We start from the raw sequence: 18,328 nt of genomic DNA, 5'->3' as shown, positions 1-18,328 counted from the left end.
TCATTTACAATTGCGACCTGGCCAAGATAAAGCAAAGCAGTTCGACAACATACAAAAACAGAGTTACACATGGAGTAAAACAACATACAATCAATGATGCAGTAGAAAAAAAAAAATAAGACTATATACAATGTGAGCAAATGATGTGAGATAAGGGAGGTAAAGGCAAAAAAAATGCCATGGTGGCAAATTAAATAAAGTATAGCAAAAAAAACACTGGAATGGTAGATTTGTAGTTTGAAGAAAGTTCAGAGATAAAATATAAATAATATGATGCAAAGGAGCAAAATAAATAAAATAAATAAATACAGTAGGGGAAGAGGTAGTATTTTGGGCTAAATTATAGATGGGCTATGTACAGGTGCTATGTATGTATGGGCTATGTATGTATGCTAGCTAGCCAGACCGTTTTAGAGGAATGATTCCATACATTTATCTAATTCACTGCCAATATTCTATTTAAAAAATGCAGTCAATTCACAGCCATACACTGGCGCGAATCGGTCAATGATACGACTTAGACAAGTTGCAAGTACTGATATTTTATCATATAATAGCACTCACAGCTTTCCAAGAAAACTAAAAACGTAGACATTTGTGGTTTGTTTACATATATTTTAGCGGTTATTATTCATACAGAAAATCGGTATAAAACCTGTATCAAATGTATTTATAATTATACATGACAATTTTAGGTTGACAATAATTCTATTACACAATTTGACATATCACACGTCTTTTATGTTCCTGCATATTAGAAAAATCGGGATTACACCTCTATTGCCATTCATCCCAATTAGACTGGTTTAGATTTCTCCCTGCCATTTTCACCACATTCTGGAACTTTGAGGGTTTATGACATTGAGATCCTATTAAATTACTAGAGAGGCTATGCTATTTTCCTCAATCACAGACTGAACCAAGTGGATTGCTATGTATTACTCGTCATAAAGGGAGGGGTGGCCACTGTCATAAAACTAAACCAACTCAGCTGAATGAGTTTTATTCCTCAGTGAATCTGCACATTTATTGATGATGATGGATGATGATGATGATGGTAGTGATGATTTAACAACAAACAGATTGATTGAAAGTAGCTTCTCCAAATGTGGTTTTACCACATCAGTTTGGAAAATAGATAGATGAACAGGGCTCTAAATTAACATTTTTTCATAGCACTGGTGTTCGAAACTTTGAAAAGTTAAGAGCACAACAAAATTCAGGAGCACCAGAATAACTTTTTTTTTATTTTTTTTGATTGAGAGACTATATGAACTCTAGCTACTTTTGAAAAAAGTAATATTTAACCCTGTAAAGACATTTGTTTATTATAAAAAAGCTATTATGTTGATATATATATTTAAAAAAAAGACTACCTATTGAGAAGCACAAGATTAAAAAATTGTACACTGTCTCTTTAAAAGCGTAAAGTTTGTGAGTGATGACATGCAAGAGATCAGTCATTCATTCATCGCTATGATCATTGATCTCCTGAAGAAGCAATCCCCTTTCCCTTCTCTCTGTGCCCCCAGATGTTTGGATACACTGCTAAAGTTCCCAGGTTGTTAGCTAGCAATCTATCTAATGAGGTAATAAGACTGAGCAAGGTGTAAACAAATGCCCCCGACATGGTTTATGAACAGGGCCTAAAACTAACTTTTTGGTCCACCAGCCACTGTTGCAGGTAAATGGAAAAACATTGACCAGAATCTCAATATATTTATTCACCATAATTCTGCCAAAAACAACTTGTTTTCATTCAAAAATCACACTTCTTTCCACAACAATGCTTAAACTACATCAGGACACCACTTGTGTTCTAGAAATGTTTTATTTTATTTTGGAGGGTATAGTTCACCAATCATTTTTCAATTGCGTACCTCAAGAGACTGGTTTTTGGTTAGCGGTTTTTCTGTACTGCATGCGCGTAAGCCGAGTTCGCAAAACAAATGACTGATACAAATCATGAGAGAGACTTACCCAGGTAGGGTTTTAGGGTTAGGGACTTACCCAGGTAGGGTTTAGGGTTAGGGACTTACCCAGGTAGGGTTTAGGGTTAGGGACTTACCCAGGTAGGGTTTAGGGTTAGGGACTTACCCAGGTAGGGTTTAGGGTTAGAGACTTACCCATGTAGGGTTTAGGGTTAGAGACTTACCCAGGTAGGGTTTAGGGTTAAGGACTTACCCAGGTAGGGTTTAGGGTTAAGGACTTACCAAGGTAGGATTTAGGGTTAAGGACTTACCCAGGTAGGGTTTTAGGGTTAGGGACTTACCCAGGTAGGGTTTAGGGTTAGGGACTTACCCAGGTAGGGTTTAGGGTTAGGGCCTTACCCAGGTAGGGTTTAGGGTTAGGGCCTTACCCAGGTAGGGTTTAGGGTTAGGGCCTTACCCAGGTAGGGTTTAGGGTTAAGGACTTACCCAGGTAGGGTTTAGGGTTAAGGACTTACCCAGGTAGGGTTTAGGGTTAAGGACTTACCCAGGTAGGGTTTAGGGTTAAGGACTTACCCAGGTAGGGTTTAGGGTTAAGGACTTACCAAGGTAGGATTTAGGGTTAAGGACCCCAGGTAGGGTTTAGGGTTAAGGACTTACCCAGGTAGGGTTTAGGGTTAAGGACTTACCCAGGTAGGGTTTAGGGTTAGGGACTTACCCAGGTAGGGTTTAGGGTTAGGGACTTACCCAGGTAGGGTTTAGGGTTAGGGACTTACCCAGGTAGGGTTTAGGGTTAGGGACTTACCCAGGTAGGGTTTAGGGTTAGGGACTTACCCAGGTAGGGTTTAGGGTTAGGGACTTACCCAGGTAGGGTTTAGGGTTAAGGACTTACCCAGGTAGGGTTTAGGGTTAAGGACTTACCCAGGTAGGGTTTAGGGTTAAGGACTTACCCAGGTAGGGTTTTAGGGTTAGGGCCTTACCCAGGTAGGGTTTTAGGGTTAAGGACTTACCCAGGTAGGGTTTAGGGTTAAGGACTTACCCAGGTAGGGGATGCATGGCGTTATCTTGAGAGAACGGATGTACTCCCTCATGCGCGTGTAGTTGTCCTCTTTGGATGTCAAGAAGTCCAGCTTCTCAAACGTGGTCTTGTCCTTCCGGCTTATCAGCTGAGAGAAGAGGGACAAAGTGTAATCAGCTTATTGTTCATTTATTCCTACAGGCTGATCATCTGGAAGAAGAGGGACATGCTGGAATCAGCTTATAGTTCATTCATTTCCTCTTTCAGCCAGTCAGCCAGCATCATTTTGTTGTACTCAGTTTATTGTAAAATCGACAACATGAGTGGTCGATTTCCGCTGCAGAGGACTAGCAAATCTGATGCATTGATACTTCTTCAGCAACCAACGACACATTTCAGGTTTTAAAAAAAATCCGTCATCGGTAACAGATAGAGTTGAAACATTTCAATACAACATATTAGTGACACACAGACACCAAGTGAATGATGCTTTCAACAGCGCAGACAGACAATAACACAGGACCAGAAACCACAAGACCATAGACTGTCTGACATTTCTGTCCGTCGGTGATAAATCTAAACCACTTACGGCTGGGACAGACAGACATGAATACGAGAGTGATTTGGAGTTGGAGGACTTGTCTGAGGGATTCACCCTGGCTCCCCTCATTAACTGCCTTCTCAGAGTTATCATTATGACATTAGTCTGCCATCTGCAGCCTCACACAGTTTCCCTACAATATGCAGGCCGAGGCCACACCTGGTACCTGCAGCCACCTTTGTTTTGCACGTCTATGCAGTCAAGCACATCGCCATCTGACCCAACTGGGAGTCAATATTGATTGGCTTTAAACTCTGCCAGAGTTTGTGGAATGTAGGTGTAGAGCTGAATCAAAACAGCCAATCAGTTATTGGAAGTCATTAGATGTTATGTACAACTCAAAATCAGCACACTCATTTCATTGTGTGTGTGTGTGTGTAAGTATTTGAAATGTACATACAAAATATATAGTATTTTCTTATCTTAAAACCCTGTAAAAAAAAGGTCCAAGTACTGTAATCAAATTGACGTGTTGGGTGAGTGTTGGGTTCCCATTGAGTCCTGTATTCCACCCCGAGTGGTTCAGACACGTCGAGAAAGCTAAAGTCCGGTGAGCGCCAAGATGCGACCCCATGCTTCCTCAGAGCTCAACACCACAGAGTGGAGGGGTGAACCCCATGCTTCCTCAGAGCTCAACACCACAGAGTGGAGGGGTGAACCCCATGCTTCCTCAGAGCTCAACACCACAGAGTGGAGGGGTGAACCCCATGCTTCCTCAGAGCTCAACACCACAGAGTGGAGGGGGTGACCCCATGCTTCCTCAGAGCTCAACACCACAGAGTGGAGGGGTGACCCCATGCTTCCTCAGAGCTCAACACCACAGAGGGGAGGGATGCCTTTGGAGTGGCATTCCATTTCCTCAATACCGGACAGCAGAACAGAACCAGAATGGCCCCCAGCTTTTTATGCAATTGGTTATATTTTGCAATAGTTTCTGCTCTTTGTCTGGGGCAGAGTGGAAACGGGACTATCCTATAGCTGTGGAGGAGTGGAAACGGGACTATCCTATAGCTGGGGAGGAGGGGAAACAGGACTATCCTATAGCTGGGGAGGAGGGGAAACAGGACTATCCTATAGCTGGGGAGGAGGGGAAACAGGACTATCCTATAGCTGGGGAGGAGGGGAAACAGGACTATCCTATAGCTGGGGAGGAGTGGAAACAGGACTATCCTATAGCTGGGGAGGAGGGGAAACAGGACTATCCTATAGCTGGGGAGGAGGGGAAACAGGACTATCCTATAGCTGGGGAGGAGGGGAAACAGGACTATCCTATAGCTGGGGAGGAGTGGAAACAGGACTATCCTATAGCTGGGGAGGAGGGGAAACAAGACTATCCTATAGCTGGGGAGGAGTGCTTGCCTGTGCAGACAATCACCTGAGCCATTGTCTCCCCTCTTTGGGGGATGTATACTCTCCCCCTAGTAAGGACAGCTCCTTCCCTGCTTCGGGTTGGTAAGAGCATCAATAGCTAATCCTAGCCACTGGAGAGTGGGGTCCTGAAGAGAGTAGCCCGATGTCTCTTACTCCCCTGCCCAGACAGATGCCATGGAAACAATGTTAAGTGAATACGGAATGCAGTAGTGTGGATTTACACCGGTTACCATGACAGATTTAAAACCCGTTTTCCTTTGAGGGAAGGTAAGGGGCCTTTGAGGTAAGGTAAGGGCAGCTGAGAAATGGCATGCCAGGGGGAAACATTCATCAAAACATCGTGAAGGGATAAAAACCAAAGTGGAATTTATGCTGGGGCTTCCAACAAATAAGGGGTGAGCACCAGCTGCGATGGATTAGGATGGAACCATTGCGACAGCACACTATCCTGGACTTGCACTCTGTGTGTCTGTCTCACCATGAGGAAAGGTGTGCCTTGCATCATGCCCAGGTAGTCTATTTCCTTGTGTATTGCCAAAAACACTCTTAACACACCCAACCCTGGCTCAGGTGGCTATCAATCTGGTAAAACAGACCACACCCACGCCCCGGGTCCTCTGTCTTCCCCAGAGTGGCACACCCAACCCTGGCATCTGTCTGTCTGCCCCTTGCATGGAACACCCAACCCTGGAAAGTACTGTATACTCATGTGCTTCAGCACAATAGCATTTTCTATCTATCTATCTGTCTATCTATATCTTTTCTGTCATTAGCCAACCCACCGCCCCGCAGTCCTCAGCCTCACCTCCTTAGGGTCTCAGCCTCACTCACCTCCTTAGGGTCTCAGCCTCACTCACCTCCTTAGGGTCTCAGCCTCACTCACCTCCTTAGGGTCTCAGCCTCACTCACCTCCTTAGGGTCTCAGCCTCACTCACCTCCTTAGGGTCTCAGCCTCACTCACCTCCTTAGGGTCTCAGCCTCACTCTTCCCCACTAGTACACCCCAGCCTCACTCACCCTCCCCTTTCATGGTGGTACACCTCAAGCGGCCCCATAGACCATAGTGTTAAGGGTGCTAGTACAGTGTTCCAAGTCTCGCGTCACAATAAGTCATACATTATAGAAGACTTCTGGTCTATCCTTTTCTGCTTGCCTGAATGTGTTTTACCTCCACAGATCATAACCTGATAATATCTATAGGACTGGACCGACTATCTTGTCGATTTCTCACTGGAAGCTACAGAGACCGTGTAAAGACGAAATATGAAGCTACGGAGACCGTGTCAAGGCGCGAGAGGAAGCTACGGAGACCGTGTCAAGGCGCGAGAGGAAGCTACGGAGACCGTGTCAAGGCGCGAGAGGAAGCTACGGAGACCGTGTCAAGGCGCGAGAGGAAGCTACGGAGACCGTGTCAAGGCGCGAGAGGAAGCTACGGAGACCGTGTCAAGGCGCGAGAGGAAGCTACGGAGACCGTGTCAAGGCGCGAGAGGAAGCTACGGAGACCGTGTAAAGGCGCGAGAGGAAGCTACGGAGACCGTGTTAAGGCGCAAGAGATGAAGCTACGGAGACCGTGTCAAGGCGCGAGAGGAAGCTACGGAGACCGTGTCAAGACATGAGGAGATTTTGTCCTTAGCACAGAACATGACACATTGACACAGGATGTAAATCCTGGAGTGTATTGTACAGGTAAGGTAAACAGACAGGAACACTGTCACCATGTTGGTTAAGTATCATAGTACGGTATCACGGTATGGTATCATAGTACGGTATCACGGTATGGTATCATAGTACGGTATCATAGTACGGTATGGTATCATAGTACGGTATCACGGTACGGTATAGTACGGTATGGTATCATAGTACGGTATCACGGTATGGTATCATAGTACGGTATCATAGTACGGTATGGTATCATAGTACGGTATCACGGTATGGTATCATAGTACGGTATCATAGTACGGTATGGTATCATAGTACGGTATCACGGTACGGTATAGTACGGTATGGTATCATAGTACGGTATCACGGTATGGTATCATAGTACGGTATCATAGTACGGTATGGTATCATAGTACGGTATCACGGTATGGTATCATAGTACGGTATCATAGTACGGTATGGTATCATAGTACGGTATCACGGTATGGTATAGTACGGTATGGTATCATAGTACGGTATCACGGTATGGTATCATAGTACGGTATCATAGTACGGTATCATTTACATCTTTACATTTTAGTCATTTAGCAGACGCTCTTATCCAGAGCAACTTCCAGTAGTGAATGCATACATTTTCTTCTTCCCCGTACTGGTCCCCCGTGGGAATCGAACCCACAACCCTGGCGTTGCAAACACCATGCTCTACCAACTGAGCCACACGGGCCAGTTAGTACGGTATCGCGGTATGGTATCACGAAGGCTATGAGATCATGTTGCTCTGATGTGCCAAGAGTTGAGGTCAGAGTCTGACATGGGAGGTGGGAATTTCCTCCATGTGATATATAAAATGGAGATAATGACAGACTATCACTTTACCTCCTTCAACGCCAACAAAAGTATTTCCAAGCATGGAACAAGGCTTTCCCCCCCGCCCCTCCCTCAACATACTCATATGAAAAATCTGATGAAGTCGTCAAATGAAGCGAGAAATTACAGAAATTCAAGCCAAAACTAACTATACAACTACCTGTACGAGCTCCATTTTCTACCACTGCCACAGAATAAACTGAAAACGATTTTATATAATGGAATAAAATGTAAAAACTGAAGTGGTCAGCATCTTAATGTTATTCCTGGCATTACAATACAGACAGAAACGTACTCTGCGAGGTATAGTTTACTGTCAGATGGAAACTGTGGTTGAGTTGAGGTCCTTTTTTAATATGGACATGTGCGGTGGAGCGACGGTCGATTATTTTCTTGTCGAGGACTAGGAAGCAGCTCACGTTGAAGGAGGGAAGGAGAGATGGTGGGAGCAAGGAAGCACAGGAAACACACGTTCAGACTCCAGGGATTAGAGCTGTCCCACTTGTCTTCACAACCAATTAGCAAGAGAGGGAAAGACCGAATGGACCCGACCGAGATTCAAACCAACGCTTTTGTTTCCAACCACAAAGAGAGGCGCCATAATGGGAAAAAAGAGGGAACATTTCCTTGACCTTTCTGTCCTCAAACATATCATGCTTTTCAGAGAACACTTCGGTTACCTACAGTACCCCTGTCTCCAGCACTGTAACATACACTGAGTGTACAACACATCAGGACCACCTTCCAAATATTGAGTTGCACACCTCCATTTTGCCCTCAGAACAGCCTCAATTCATCAGGGACATGGACTCTACAAGGTGTCGAAAGCGTTCCACAGGGATGCTGGCCCATGTTGACCCCAGTGCTTCCCAAAGTTTTGTCAAGTTGACTGGATGTCCTTTGGGTGGTGGATCATTGTTGATACACACGGGAAACTGTTGAGCGTGAAATACCCAGCAGCGTTGCAGTTCTTGACACAGTTTGACACCACTCATCTATACTGATTGAAGTAGGTGTAACAATTAACATCACTAAGGGATTGTAGCTTTCACCAAGTCAGTCCATGTCATGGAAAGAGCAGGTGTTCATAATGTTTTGTACACTCATCCTATGCAAATAGCATTGACAAGGACAAACAACTTTCAGCACAAGTGGTCAGAACACAGTTCTTTGAATCAATGACACTGGCCACAGTGACCCTAAATATGCTGCTGTTTCCGTGCTCTTGTAACGTCATGAAATCCAATTTCATGTTTAAAACATTCAAAAACCAACAATGTTACGCGTACGTTTTAATGGCCTGGAACAAAACGACCCAATTTCACGGCTCACAAACAGTCATTCCCGGCACGGAGCGAGTCATTTTCACCATTATATAAAATTACCTGGAGCTGGATGGGCTGGGGTCGTTATACCTCAGACATCATTACCAGTAAACACGAACATGTGCGCGCACACACACAGTTATGGAAACTATTGCCGGCTGACCCAAAAAAACAGCCAAACGCTATTAAACTGACTTATACAGTAAACTCAGATCTCTTAGAAGTGGGTTCACAATGAAAAGAATCTGTTTAAATCAGCAGTCTGCTGTTTGCTTCACATACTGTGGCCCTCATATGGTGTGACCCTAGTGCACCTTTTAAAAGCACTGATATGGTGTGACCCTAGTGCACTTTTTAAAAGCACTGATATGGTGTGACCCTAGTGCACCTTTTAAAAGCACTGATATGGTGTGACCCTAGTGCACCTTTTAAAAGCACTGATATGGTGTGACCCTAGTGCACCTTTTAAAAGCACTGATATGGTGTGACCCTAGTGCACTTTTTAAAAGCACTGATATGGTGTGACCCTAGTGCACCTTTTAAAAGCACTGATATGGGGTGACCCTAGTGCACCTTTTAAAAGCACTGATATGGGGTGTGACCCTAGTGCACTTTTTAAAAGACTCAGAGAGAAAGTGTCACCATTTGCAGCTTCTAGATGGCACAGTTGCATGCTGCCTAGTGCACGACTGCTTTCAGTTGCAGTACTTGACCTAAAAGCATGGCCTAGGGGGCTGTACTGCATACAGCGACATTAATCTTTATTGAAAGACCTGTTTCGCCATCAGCATATCCACTAAGCCGCAGTGAAACTCTGCATTTTCTGTACTCCCCTGTCCATTACGGGGTGGGAGCTGCCGTCTAGCATGGCGGTGAGGTGTCATTTTCTTTCCAGGAATTGGCAGAGCAAGTGATCAATTCCTTGATAACGTGGCAGGTGAGGTAGCGACAGGGGATAAAATATACACTCTCATAAACTAATTTCTCATTATTGTTGTCGGGGCCACATCACAGGAGAGGATGTAAGCGCTTTCCCAACTGGCTCCAAGGGCGGAAAGGCCCGCCAGAGAGTCCAGCCAGCTTTCTGGAAAGCACACCTGGTATATATGCTTATACTCGTTTTAAATTCGCCTGATGGAATACTGTGCTATTACCATCATAGACATCATCATCATCAACAGCATCTTACCATTACATTTATTTCTACAATTCAACAGACATTTTGTTTCAGAAATCTGCCAACTCATCCAGTTTTGATATTCAGGGAGTGTGTGTGCACTTCACATTTCTCTCTGGATGTCATTATCGAAGCACCACAGGTTTTCCAGGCATATCCTTTCCAAGTGAACAGATCTCTGCTGACTGCCAGTGACAGTACTGGGTTCATACAGTCAATATGTTTTTAAAGCCCTGTGAGGAAAGAGAAATGACTTGAAATCTGTCATCTGGTCTTCTAGATGGAAACGGAGAGAGCCCAATGGAAGTGAACGCTCTGACCCCAGTTATCCCAATAGACGATAATTACAAAAAGCAAATCAGCTTGTGGACAATGCTTTTTTTTTTTCTTCCCCAAAGCAACTATAACCAACTTCGCTGGGGTTCTACAAGCCAACTATTGAAACATCACCACCCCTCCCAGAATGCAATAGCCCTGTATAATGTAAACCACAGATCCACAACTAGATTAATAATTTTTCTTGAGCGGATGCTCAAGGGCCCGGAACATAATCACTAATAATTAATTGACTGCAAAAAATGATTAAAAAAATAAATTAAAAAATCGCAAGAAGCCCAAAGAAATATATTTGACTAAGACAATAATTTCAAACCTTGCTTACATATACAAATCACATACACTGAGTGTACAAAACATTAAGAACACCTGCTCTTTACCATGACATAGATGGACCAGGAGAATCCAGGTGGAAACTATGATCCCTTTAAATGATGTCACTTGTGAAATCCACTTCGAAATCAGTGTAGATGAAGGGGAGGAGACAGGTTAAAGAAAGATATTCAGATTGTTTAATAGTCACATGTACAGGGTTGCAAGTGTGATTGCAGGGTACAGTGAAAACAAGCGTTAAGCGCCAACATGCAGGACTAGTGAAATTAAAATGAAAATTGTCATTTTTTTGGTCTTGAGACATGGATAGTATGTGTGCCATTCAGATGGTGCATGGGCAAGTCAAACGATTGAAGTGCCTTTGAACGGGTTATGATAGTAGGTGCCAGGCGTACCGGTTTGAGTCAAGAACAGCAATGCTGCTGGGATTTCTGTATGGACCTCGCTTTGTGCACTGGGGCATTGACATGCTGAAACAGGAAAGGGCCATCCCCAAACTGCTTCCCTTCACTGGAACTAAGGAGCCTAGCCCTAAGCATGAAAAACAGCCCCAGACCTTTATTCCTCCTCCACCAAACTTTACAGTTGGCATTATGCATTGGGGCAGGTAGCGTTTTCCTGGCATCCGCCAAACCCAGATTCGTCCATCAGACTGCCAGATAGTGAAGCGTGATTCAGCTCTCCAGAGAGCGGGTTTCCACTGCTCCAGAGTCCAATGACGGAGAGCTTTACACCGACGCTTGGCATTGCGCATGGCAAAAGGGCTCAACACTCAAAAATATGCTTTGTTCCTTCTATTAGTCTATAGATAATATGCATGGTAGAAGCCTAGTGCTGACCAGTGCTTCAGGTAATATGCATGGTAGAAGCCTAGTGCTGACCAGTGCTTCAGGTAATATGCATGGTAGAAGCCTAGTGCTGACCAGTGCTTCAGGTAATATGCATGGTAGAAGCCTAGTGCTGACCAGTGCTTCAGGTAATATGCATGGTAGAAGCCTAGTGCTGACCAGTGCTTCAGGTAATATGCATGGTAGAAGCCTAGTGCTGACCAGTGCTTCAGGTAATATGCATGGAAGAAGCCTAGTGCTGACCAGTGCTTCAGGTAATATGCATGGTAGAAGCCTAGTGCTGACCAGTGCTTCAGGTAATATGCATGGTAGAAGCCTAGTGCTGACCAGTGCTTCAGGTAATATGCATGGTAGAAGCCTAGTGCTGACCAGTGCTTCAGGTAATATGCATGGTAGAAGCCTAGTGCTGACCAGTGCTTCAGGTAATATGCATGGAAGAAGCCTAGTGCTGACCAGTGCTTCCAGTGCTTCCAGTGACACAATCCTCCACGTAGTGAGCATTTGAATGTACAATGTTCTGCCAGACAGAATAAAAACGCTGGAAGGTGCGGATAGTGTTTCTCCTGGGGGTTAGGCTAGTACTTTGAAATTCCACTTCAGAATCCATCGGCAATAATGGGGGCGGCGTGCCTCTGTGCGCGAGTGTGTTTGTGCGTGTGTGTGTGTGTGTGTGAGCGTGTGTTAAGAGCACCTTGGGAGAACACATGAAAAGCTCTTCAGTGAGTGGGTCTACTACCGTTGGGCTGAGAGCACTGCCTCCACACCAACAGAAGAGACTAAAATGGCAAAACAATCACCAATGACTGGATTTGTTTCAATGTTTATCAAATATCTATATGGGAGATTCAATTATTATAATATGAAGCAAAACATTTAAGTAAACGTTAAACATGTGAACGATCAGCATTATCCACTGTTCAGAAGCAAGATTTTCTTAAGCATTTAAAACCGATGACTTTTACAGCACTTTCTCTTGATCCGCCTATGATATTTTAGGTAGCAAAATATATCGTGAGAACCCAATTCCACCAAAAACAGCAGCAGAGATCATAAAAGACTAAAAGACTTTGGCTCCCGAGTGCCGCAACGATCTAAGGCACTGCGTCTCAGTGCAAGAGGAGTCACTAAAGTCCCTGGTTCGAATCCAGGCTGTATTACATCCGGCCATGATTGGGAGTCCCGTAGGGCGGCGCACAATTGGCCCAATGTCATCCGGGTTTGGCCGGGGTAGGCTGTCACTGTAAATAAGAATTTGTTCTTAACTGACTTGCCTAGATAAATAATAAAACAACTTTTTTAAATATGGTAGTCAGTACATTCCTGAACTCCCAATTTTCCTCTCTTTAAAAAGAGTTTGAGACAGGGTTGGAGATGGGAACACACGCAACAACCACAGCAAAGCAATGGAGAGAAGCAGGCGTTTATCTGGAATGTGCAGTAACAGTGGAACAGTACTATAATGTTGGAAGTATTTCATCAGTAGATACTTCAAAATGTGACCGACAGGAACCTAGAAACTCCTTATTTTGCTTTCCACTATCATAAATATGCATGGTGAAGACTTCAGCTTTCCACTATCATAAATATGCATGGTGAAGACTTCAGCTTTCCACTATCATAAATATGCATGGTTAACACTTCAGCTTTCCAATGTGAGAAAATAGAGGAATGTATAATTCAATGCGGAAGGTAAATCAAGAATGTATAATTCAATGCGGAAGGTAAATCAGAAATGTATAATTCAATGCGGATGGTAAATCAGGAATGTTTGTTGGTGGCCCATGTTTTGCTTTGGTCTTTAACCTGTTGGGGCTAGGGGGCAGTATTTGCACAGCGGGATAAAAAACGTACCCGATTTAAACTGGTTACGATTCTTGCCCAGAAACGAGAATATGCATATAATTAGTAGATTTGGATAGAAAACACTAAAGTTTCTAAAACTGTTTGAATGGTGTCTGTGAGTATAACAGAACTCATATGGCAGGCCAAAATCTGAGAAGATTCCATACAGGAAGTGCCCTGTCTGACAATTTATTCTCCTTCTGTGGCATCTCTATCGAAAATACAGCATCTCTGCTGTAACGTGACATTTTCTAAGGCTTCCATTGGCTGTCAGAAGGCTCCAGAAAGTGGAATGACGTCTCTGGGCGAAAAACAGCAGGAGATTTTGTGAGTGGTCAGGCTGTGAACAGTGACACTGGAGATGCGCGTTCATGAGAATTCAATTTTTTTTTCTTTCAGCCTTTGAATGAATACAACGTCGCCCGGTTGGAATATTATCGCTATTTTACGAGAAAAATAGCATAAAAATTGATTTTAAACAGCGTTTGACATGCTTCGAAGTACGGTAATGTAATATTTTGATTTTTTTTGTCACGAAATGCACTCGCGCGTCACCCTTCAGATACTCACCTGAACGCACGAACAAAACGGAGGTATTTGAATATAACTATGGATTATTTGGAACCAAAACAACATTTGTTGTAGAAGTCTTGGGAGTGCATTCTGACGAAGAACAGCAAAGGTAATCCAATTTTTCTTATAGTAAATCTGAGTTTGGTGAGGGTCAAACTTGGTGGGTGTCAAATTAGCTAGCCGTGATGGCCGGGCTATGTACTCAGAATATTGCAAAAGGTGCTTTTGCCGAAAAGCTATTTTAAAATCTGACACTGCGATTGCATAAAGGAGTTCTGTATCTATAATTCTTAAAATAATTGTTATGTGTTTTGTGAACGTTAATCGTGAGTAATTTAGTAAATTCACCGGAAGTTTGCGGTGGGTATGCTAGTTCTGAACGTCACATGCTAATGTAAAAAGCTGGTTTTTGATATAAATATGAACTTGATTGAACAAAACATGCATGTATTTTATAACATAATGTCCTAGGAGTGTCATCTGATGAAGATCATCAAAGGTTAGTGCTGCATTTAGCTGTGGTTTTGGTTTTTGTGACATATATGCTTGCTTTGAAAATGGCTGTGTGATTCTTTTTGGCAGGGTACTCTCCTGACATAATCTAATGTTTTGCTTTCGCTGTAAAGCCTTTTTGAAATCGGACAATGTGGTTAGATTAACGAGAGTTTTGTCTTTAAAATGGTGTAAAATGGTCATGTTTGAGAAATTGAAGTTAACATTTTTGAGGTATTTGTATTTCGCACCACGCGATTCCACAGGCTGTTGACTAGTTGGGACGCAAACGTCCCACCTTGCCCAGGGAGGTTAACAGAATAAACAGTTCTGAAATTGCACAGAAATTCATTGACTGCCACAGCAAACACATAAGTCCCGGTTGTAAAGATGCGGTAAAGAGGTCAATCGAACTTGACCAAAACAATGGAATTGCCATGGAAACGTGTAGGGGAAAGGGTATTTGTGGACAGATACTGAGTCGCCTCATTGCCCCCCCAGCAAAACTAGCCTACATTTAAGCTAATGTTTATATTTGGTATTTATTAGGATCCCCATTAGCCGCTGCAAAAGAATCAGCTACTCTTCCTGGGGTCCACATGAAACACAATACATAGCACAGAACATTATTAGTCAGACTGAAATACATACATTTAAAACATCACACATTGCCTACACATCAGTAAATACACGCAATATCTAGGTGTAATACATAGTACAGTGCAAATTACAATACAATATATATAAAATGGCTGCGTCTCTTCACGGTCCCCGTTTGTTCATTAAGGGGTTCTTTTATCTTTTCTTCTAATCTGGTTTTATTGCTAGCTTGAGTTACCTGGGGTGGCAGAGAGTTCCATGTAGTCATGGCTCTATTTAATACTGTGCATTTGTCAGCCTCTGTTCTGGACCTGGGTACTGTGAAGGGATCTCTGGTTGCATGTCTTGTTCCGATGAGTGGCCGAACTGTGAGCCAACTGCCTGAACAGACAGTTTGATTCCTTCAACACATCAATACGTCGCACAAAAGACCAATAGTGATGCAGTCAACCTGTCCTCAACTTTGAGTCAGGAGAGACTGACATGCATGTTCCTGACATTCACCCTCTGTGTGTCTAAGTGTGATACGTGCTGCTTTGTTCTGCAATTCACCTACACTACCACCAGTCAAAAGTTTTACACATCAACTCATTCAAGGGTTTTTCTCCAAATTTTGACTATTTCCTACATTGTAGAATAATAGTGAATAGGGTTGCAAAGGGTCGGAAACGTTCCGGTAAATTTCCAGATTTTCACAGAAATTTTCCATGGGAAGTTAAGCCCTGGAATTTGGGGAATTTTGCTTAAATTCATCAAAATTGTTAGCTTATAACAGTGAACCTATTTTTGTGGGATACACACAAGGCAATTCTAGATCTTGTGGCTTATTTTGGTTAAACTATCCCCAATTCAATGGAATTGCAACCCTCTGTATGCACAGTGTATTCTTCCATCACATGTACAGATGATTCTCAAGATCTTGCACACTAATGAGATGCTATTGAGCCCACACTACTACACTGTCTGAGCCAAGGACTACATGCTTTCTGGTAAGTTTTGATTACGGTGGGTTGAATATATTTTATAATGACATACATGATTTTTTAAAACTAGTAAATAGTAGCCTACAGCAAAGTGTGTTTAAATCATTTCTAACTTAACAAGTTCTGCTAGTTAGTTTTTGCTACCATGTGGGTTTTAGCTCGTTTGAGCCTGCAAACAGTGTTAATTCACCTGTTTCCACATAGTTTAATTTAACATTTATCTTTCAAATGAGTTGTTTAATCTAACTGCTTAACAATTTATCTATACATGGAATAGTATTTTTTGTTGTTGTACTCTTTACAGGAAAATGCCACGGGCACTATCTGATGTGTGGAGACATTTCACTGCAGCAAATATTGTGCCAAATCATACATGAAGAACGCAACAAAGATGCAGAATCATCTGGCCAAGTGCATAAAGTTCCTCTCAGCTCTCACAACAAGCAACCTCTGACAAAAGTCCCTCTACTTCTATTTGAGGTGAAAATGAGGAATCAGACACATTATCGATAGCAACAGCTCATGGTCCTCCGGGAATAAGAAGTTGGGCTGTAGTTCAAGTACGACAAAAGAGTCTGTTGGACCTGTCTGGTCGACTGAGCTGTCAAGGCGGCAGAGCAATGCCCCATTATGGACAGACCTCTTCCCATGTTAGCAACCATTGAGTCTATATGTTTTAACATTGATAGCCTGTTATCTAGGGTTAGACCCAGCAGTTTAGTCTCCTCAACTTGCTTAATAGCCACATTATTCAATAACAGATCTAATTCTAAAAATGTTCACAAATTAATGAAAAGTATATATAGATAGATTCAATCCCCTACTGTAAGACAATACGTTAGAAACCTCTAAGAGCACACCAGGATTGTACAATACTTTCCCATCATTCTTTAAGAAATTCTTCAAACTCTGCCAAGTTCATTGTTGATCATTGCTAGACAGCGATTTTCAAGTCTTGCCCTTGACTTTCAAACTGATTTAGAGATAATCGATGCCGTCTTGGTAACTTGGCTTGGTCGTGGTAAGCAACTTCAGTGTGTATTCGGCCTAGTGTTTTAGGTTATTGTCCTGCTTAAAGGTCTTCCAGTGTCTGTTGGACAGCAGACAACCAGGTTTCCCTCTAGGACTTTGCCTGTGCTTAGCTCTATTCCATTTCTTTTAATCTTAGAAAACTCCCTAGTCCTTGCCGATGACAAGCATACCCATAACATGATGCAGCCCCTACCATGCTTGAAAATATGAAGAGTGGTACTCAGTGATGTCGTTGTTGTGCTGGATTTGCTCCAAACATAATTCTTTGTATTGAAGACAAAAAGTTAATTGCGGTATTACACTAGTGCCTTATTGCACCTGAGTGGTTTCCTTACTCTCCAGCAACTGAGTTAGGAAGGACACCTGTATCTTTGTAGTAACTGGGTAAATCGATACACCATCGAAAGCCTAGTTAATAACTTCACCATGCTTAAAGGGATACACAATGTATATATGTATATATATTTTGTTTTACCCCATGTACCAAATTGATGCTCTTCTTTGCGAGGCACTGGAAAACCTCCCTGGTCTTTGAGGTTTAATATGTGCTTGAAATGGGGTAGTCATTCAAAAATCATGTTAACCCTTAGCCTACAATGGGTCACGCCCATCTAATTAACATTTAAAAAAAACAATCCGTCTGTGCAAAACAGAATGTTTTTTTGTTGCATGGGCTGCGTCTCAAACCACCTGAGTGTGCAGAATAACTGATGAATTCACGAAAGCTCAACACTCAATGCTTAATTATAAACCAGGTAGTTCCTCCTCAAGCCTTATTGCTTAATTATAAACCGGGAAGTTCCTCCTCGGGCCTTATTGCTTAATTATAAACCGGGAAGTTCCTCCTCGGGCCTTATTGGTTAATTATAAACCGGTTAGTTCCTCCTCGGGCCTTATTGGTTAATTATAAACCGGTTAGTTCCTCCTCGGGCCTTATTGGTTAATTATAAACCGGTTAGTTCCTCCTCGGGCCTTATTGGTTAATTATAAACCGGTTAGTTCCTCCTCGGGCCTTATTGGTTAATTTTAAACCGGGTAGTTCCTCCTCGGGCCTTATTGCTTAATTATAAACTGGGTAGTTCCTCCTCAAGCCTTATTGCTTAATTATAAACCAGGTAGTTCCTCCTCGGGCCTTATTGCTTAATTATAAACCAGGTAGTTCCTCCTCGGGCCTTACTGCTTAATTATAAACCAGGTAGTTCCTCCTCGGGCCTTACTGCTTAATTATAAACCAGGTAGTTCCTCAGGCCTTATTGCTTAATTATAAACCGGGGAGTTCCTCCTCGGGCCTTATTGCTTAAATATAAACCGGGTAGTTCCTCCTCGGGCCTTACTGCTTAAATA

At 42.9% G+C, this 18,328-nt stretch overlaps 1 protein-coding gene across 2 annotated transcripts in view; it reads right to left on the bottom strand.

The window, feature by feature from the left end:
* LOC106572010 (ras-specific guanine nucleotide-releasing factor RalGPS1) overlaps positions 1–18,328 on the bottom strand; it is a 284,633-nt gene that overhangs the window by 134,544 nt on the left and 131,761 nt on the right. For both annotated transcript variants that reach the window (XM_014145707.3, XM_014145728.3), the window contains exon 8: positions 2,968–3,094. In XM_014145707.3, the coding sequence (XP_014001182.1) occupies positions 2,968–3,094 (127 nt within the window). The remainder of the gene's footprint in view (positions 1–2,967; positions 3,095–18,328) is intronic.

Source organism: Salmo salar, chromosome 01 (assembly GCF_965601325.2).
Source record: "Salmo salar chromosome 01, fSalSal1, whole genome shotgun sequence".
In the NCBI taxonomy this organism is placed as follows: Eukaryota; Metazoa; Chordata; class Actinopteri; order Salmoniformes; family Salmonidae; genus Salmo; species Salmo salar.
Note: the sequence above shows the minus strand (reverse complement) of the source record. Positions and strands in the feature narration are given on the sequence as shown.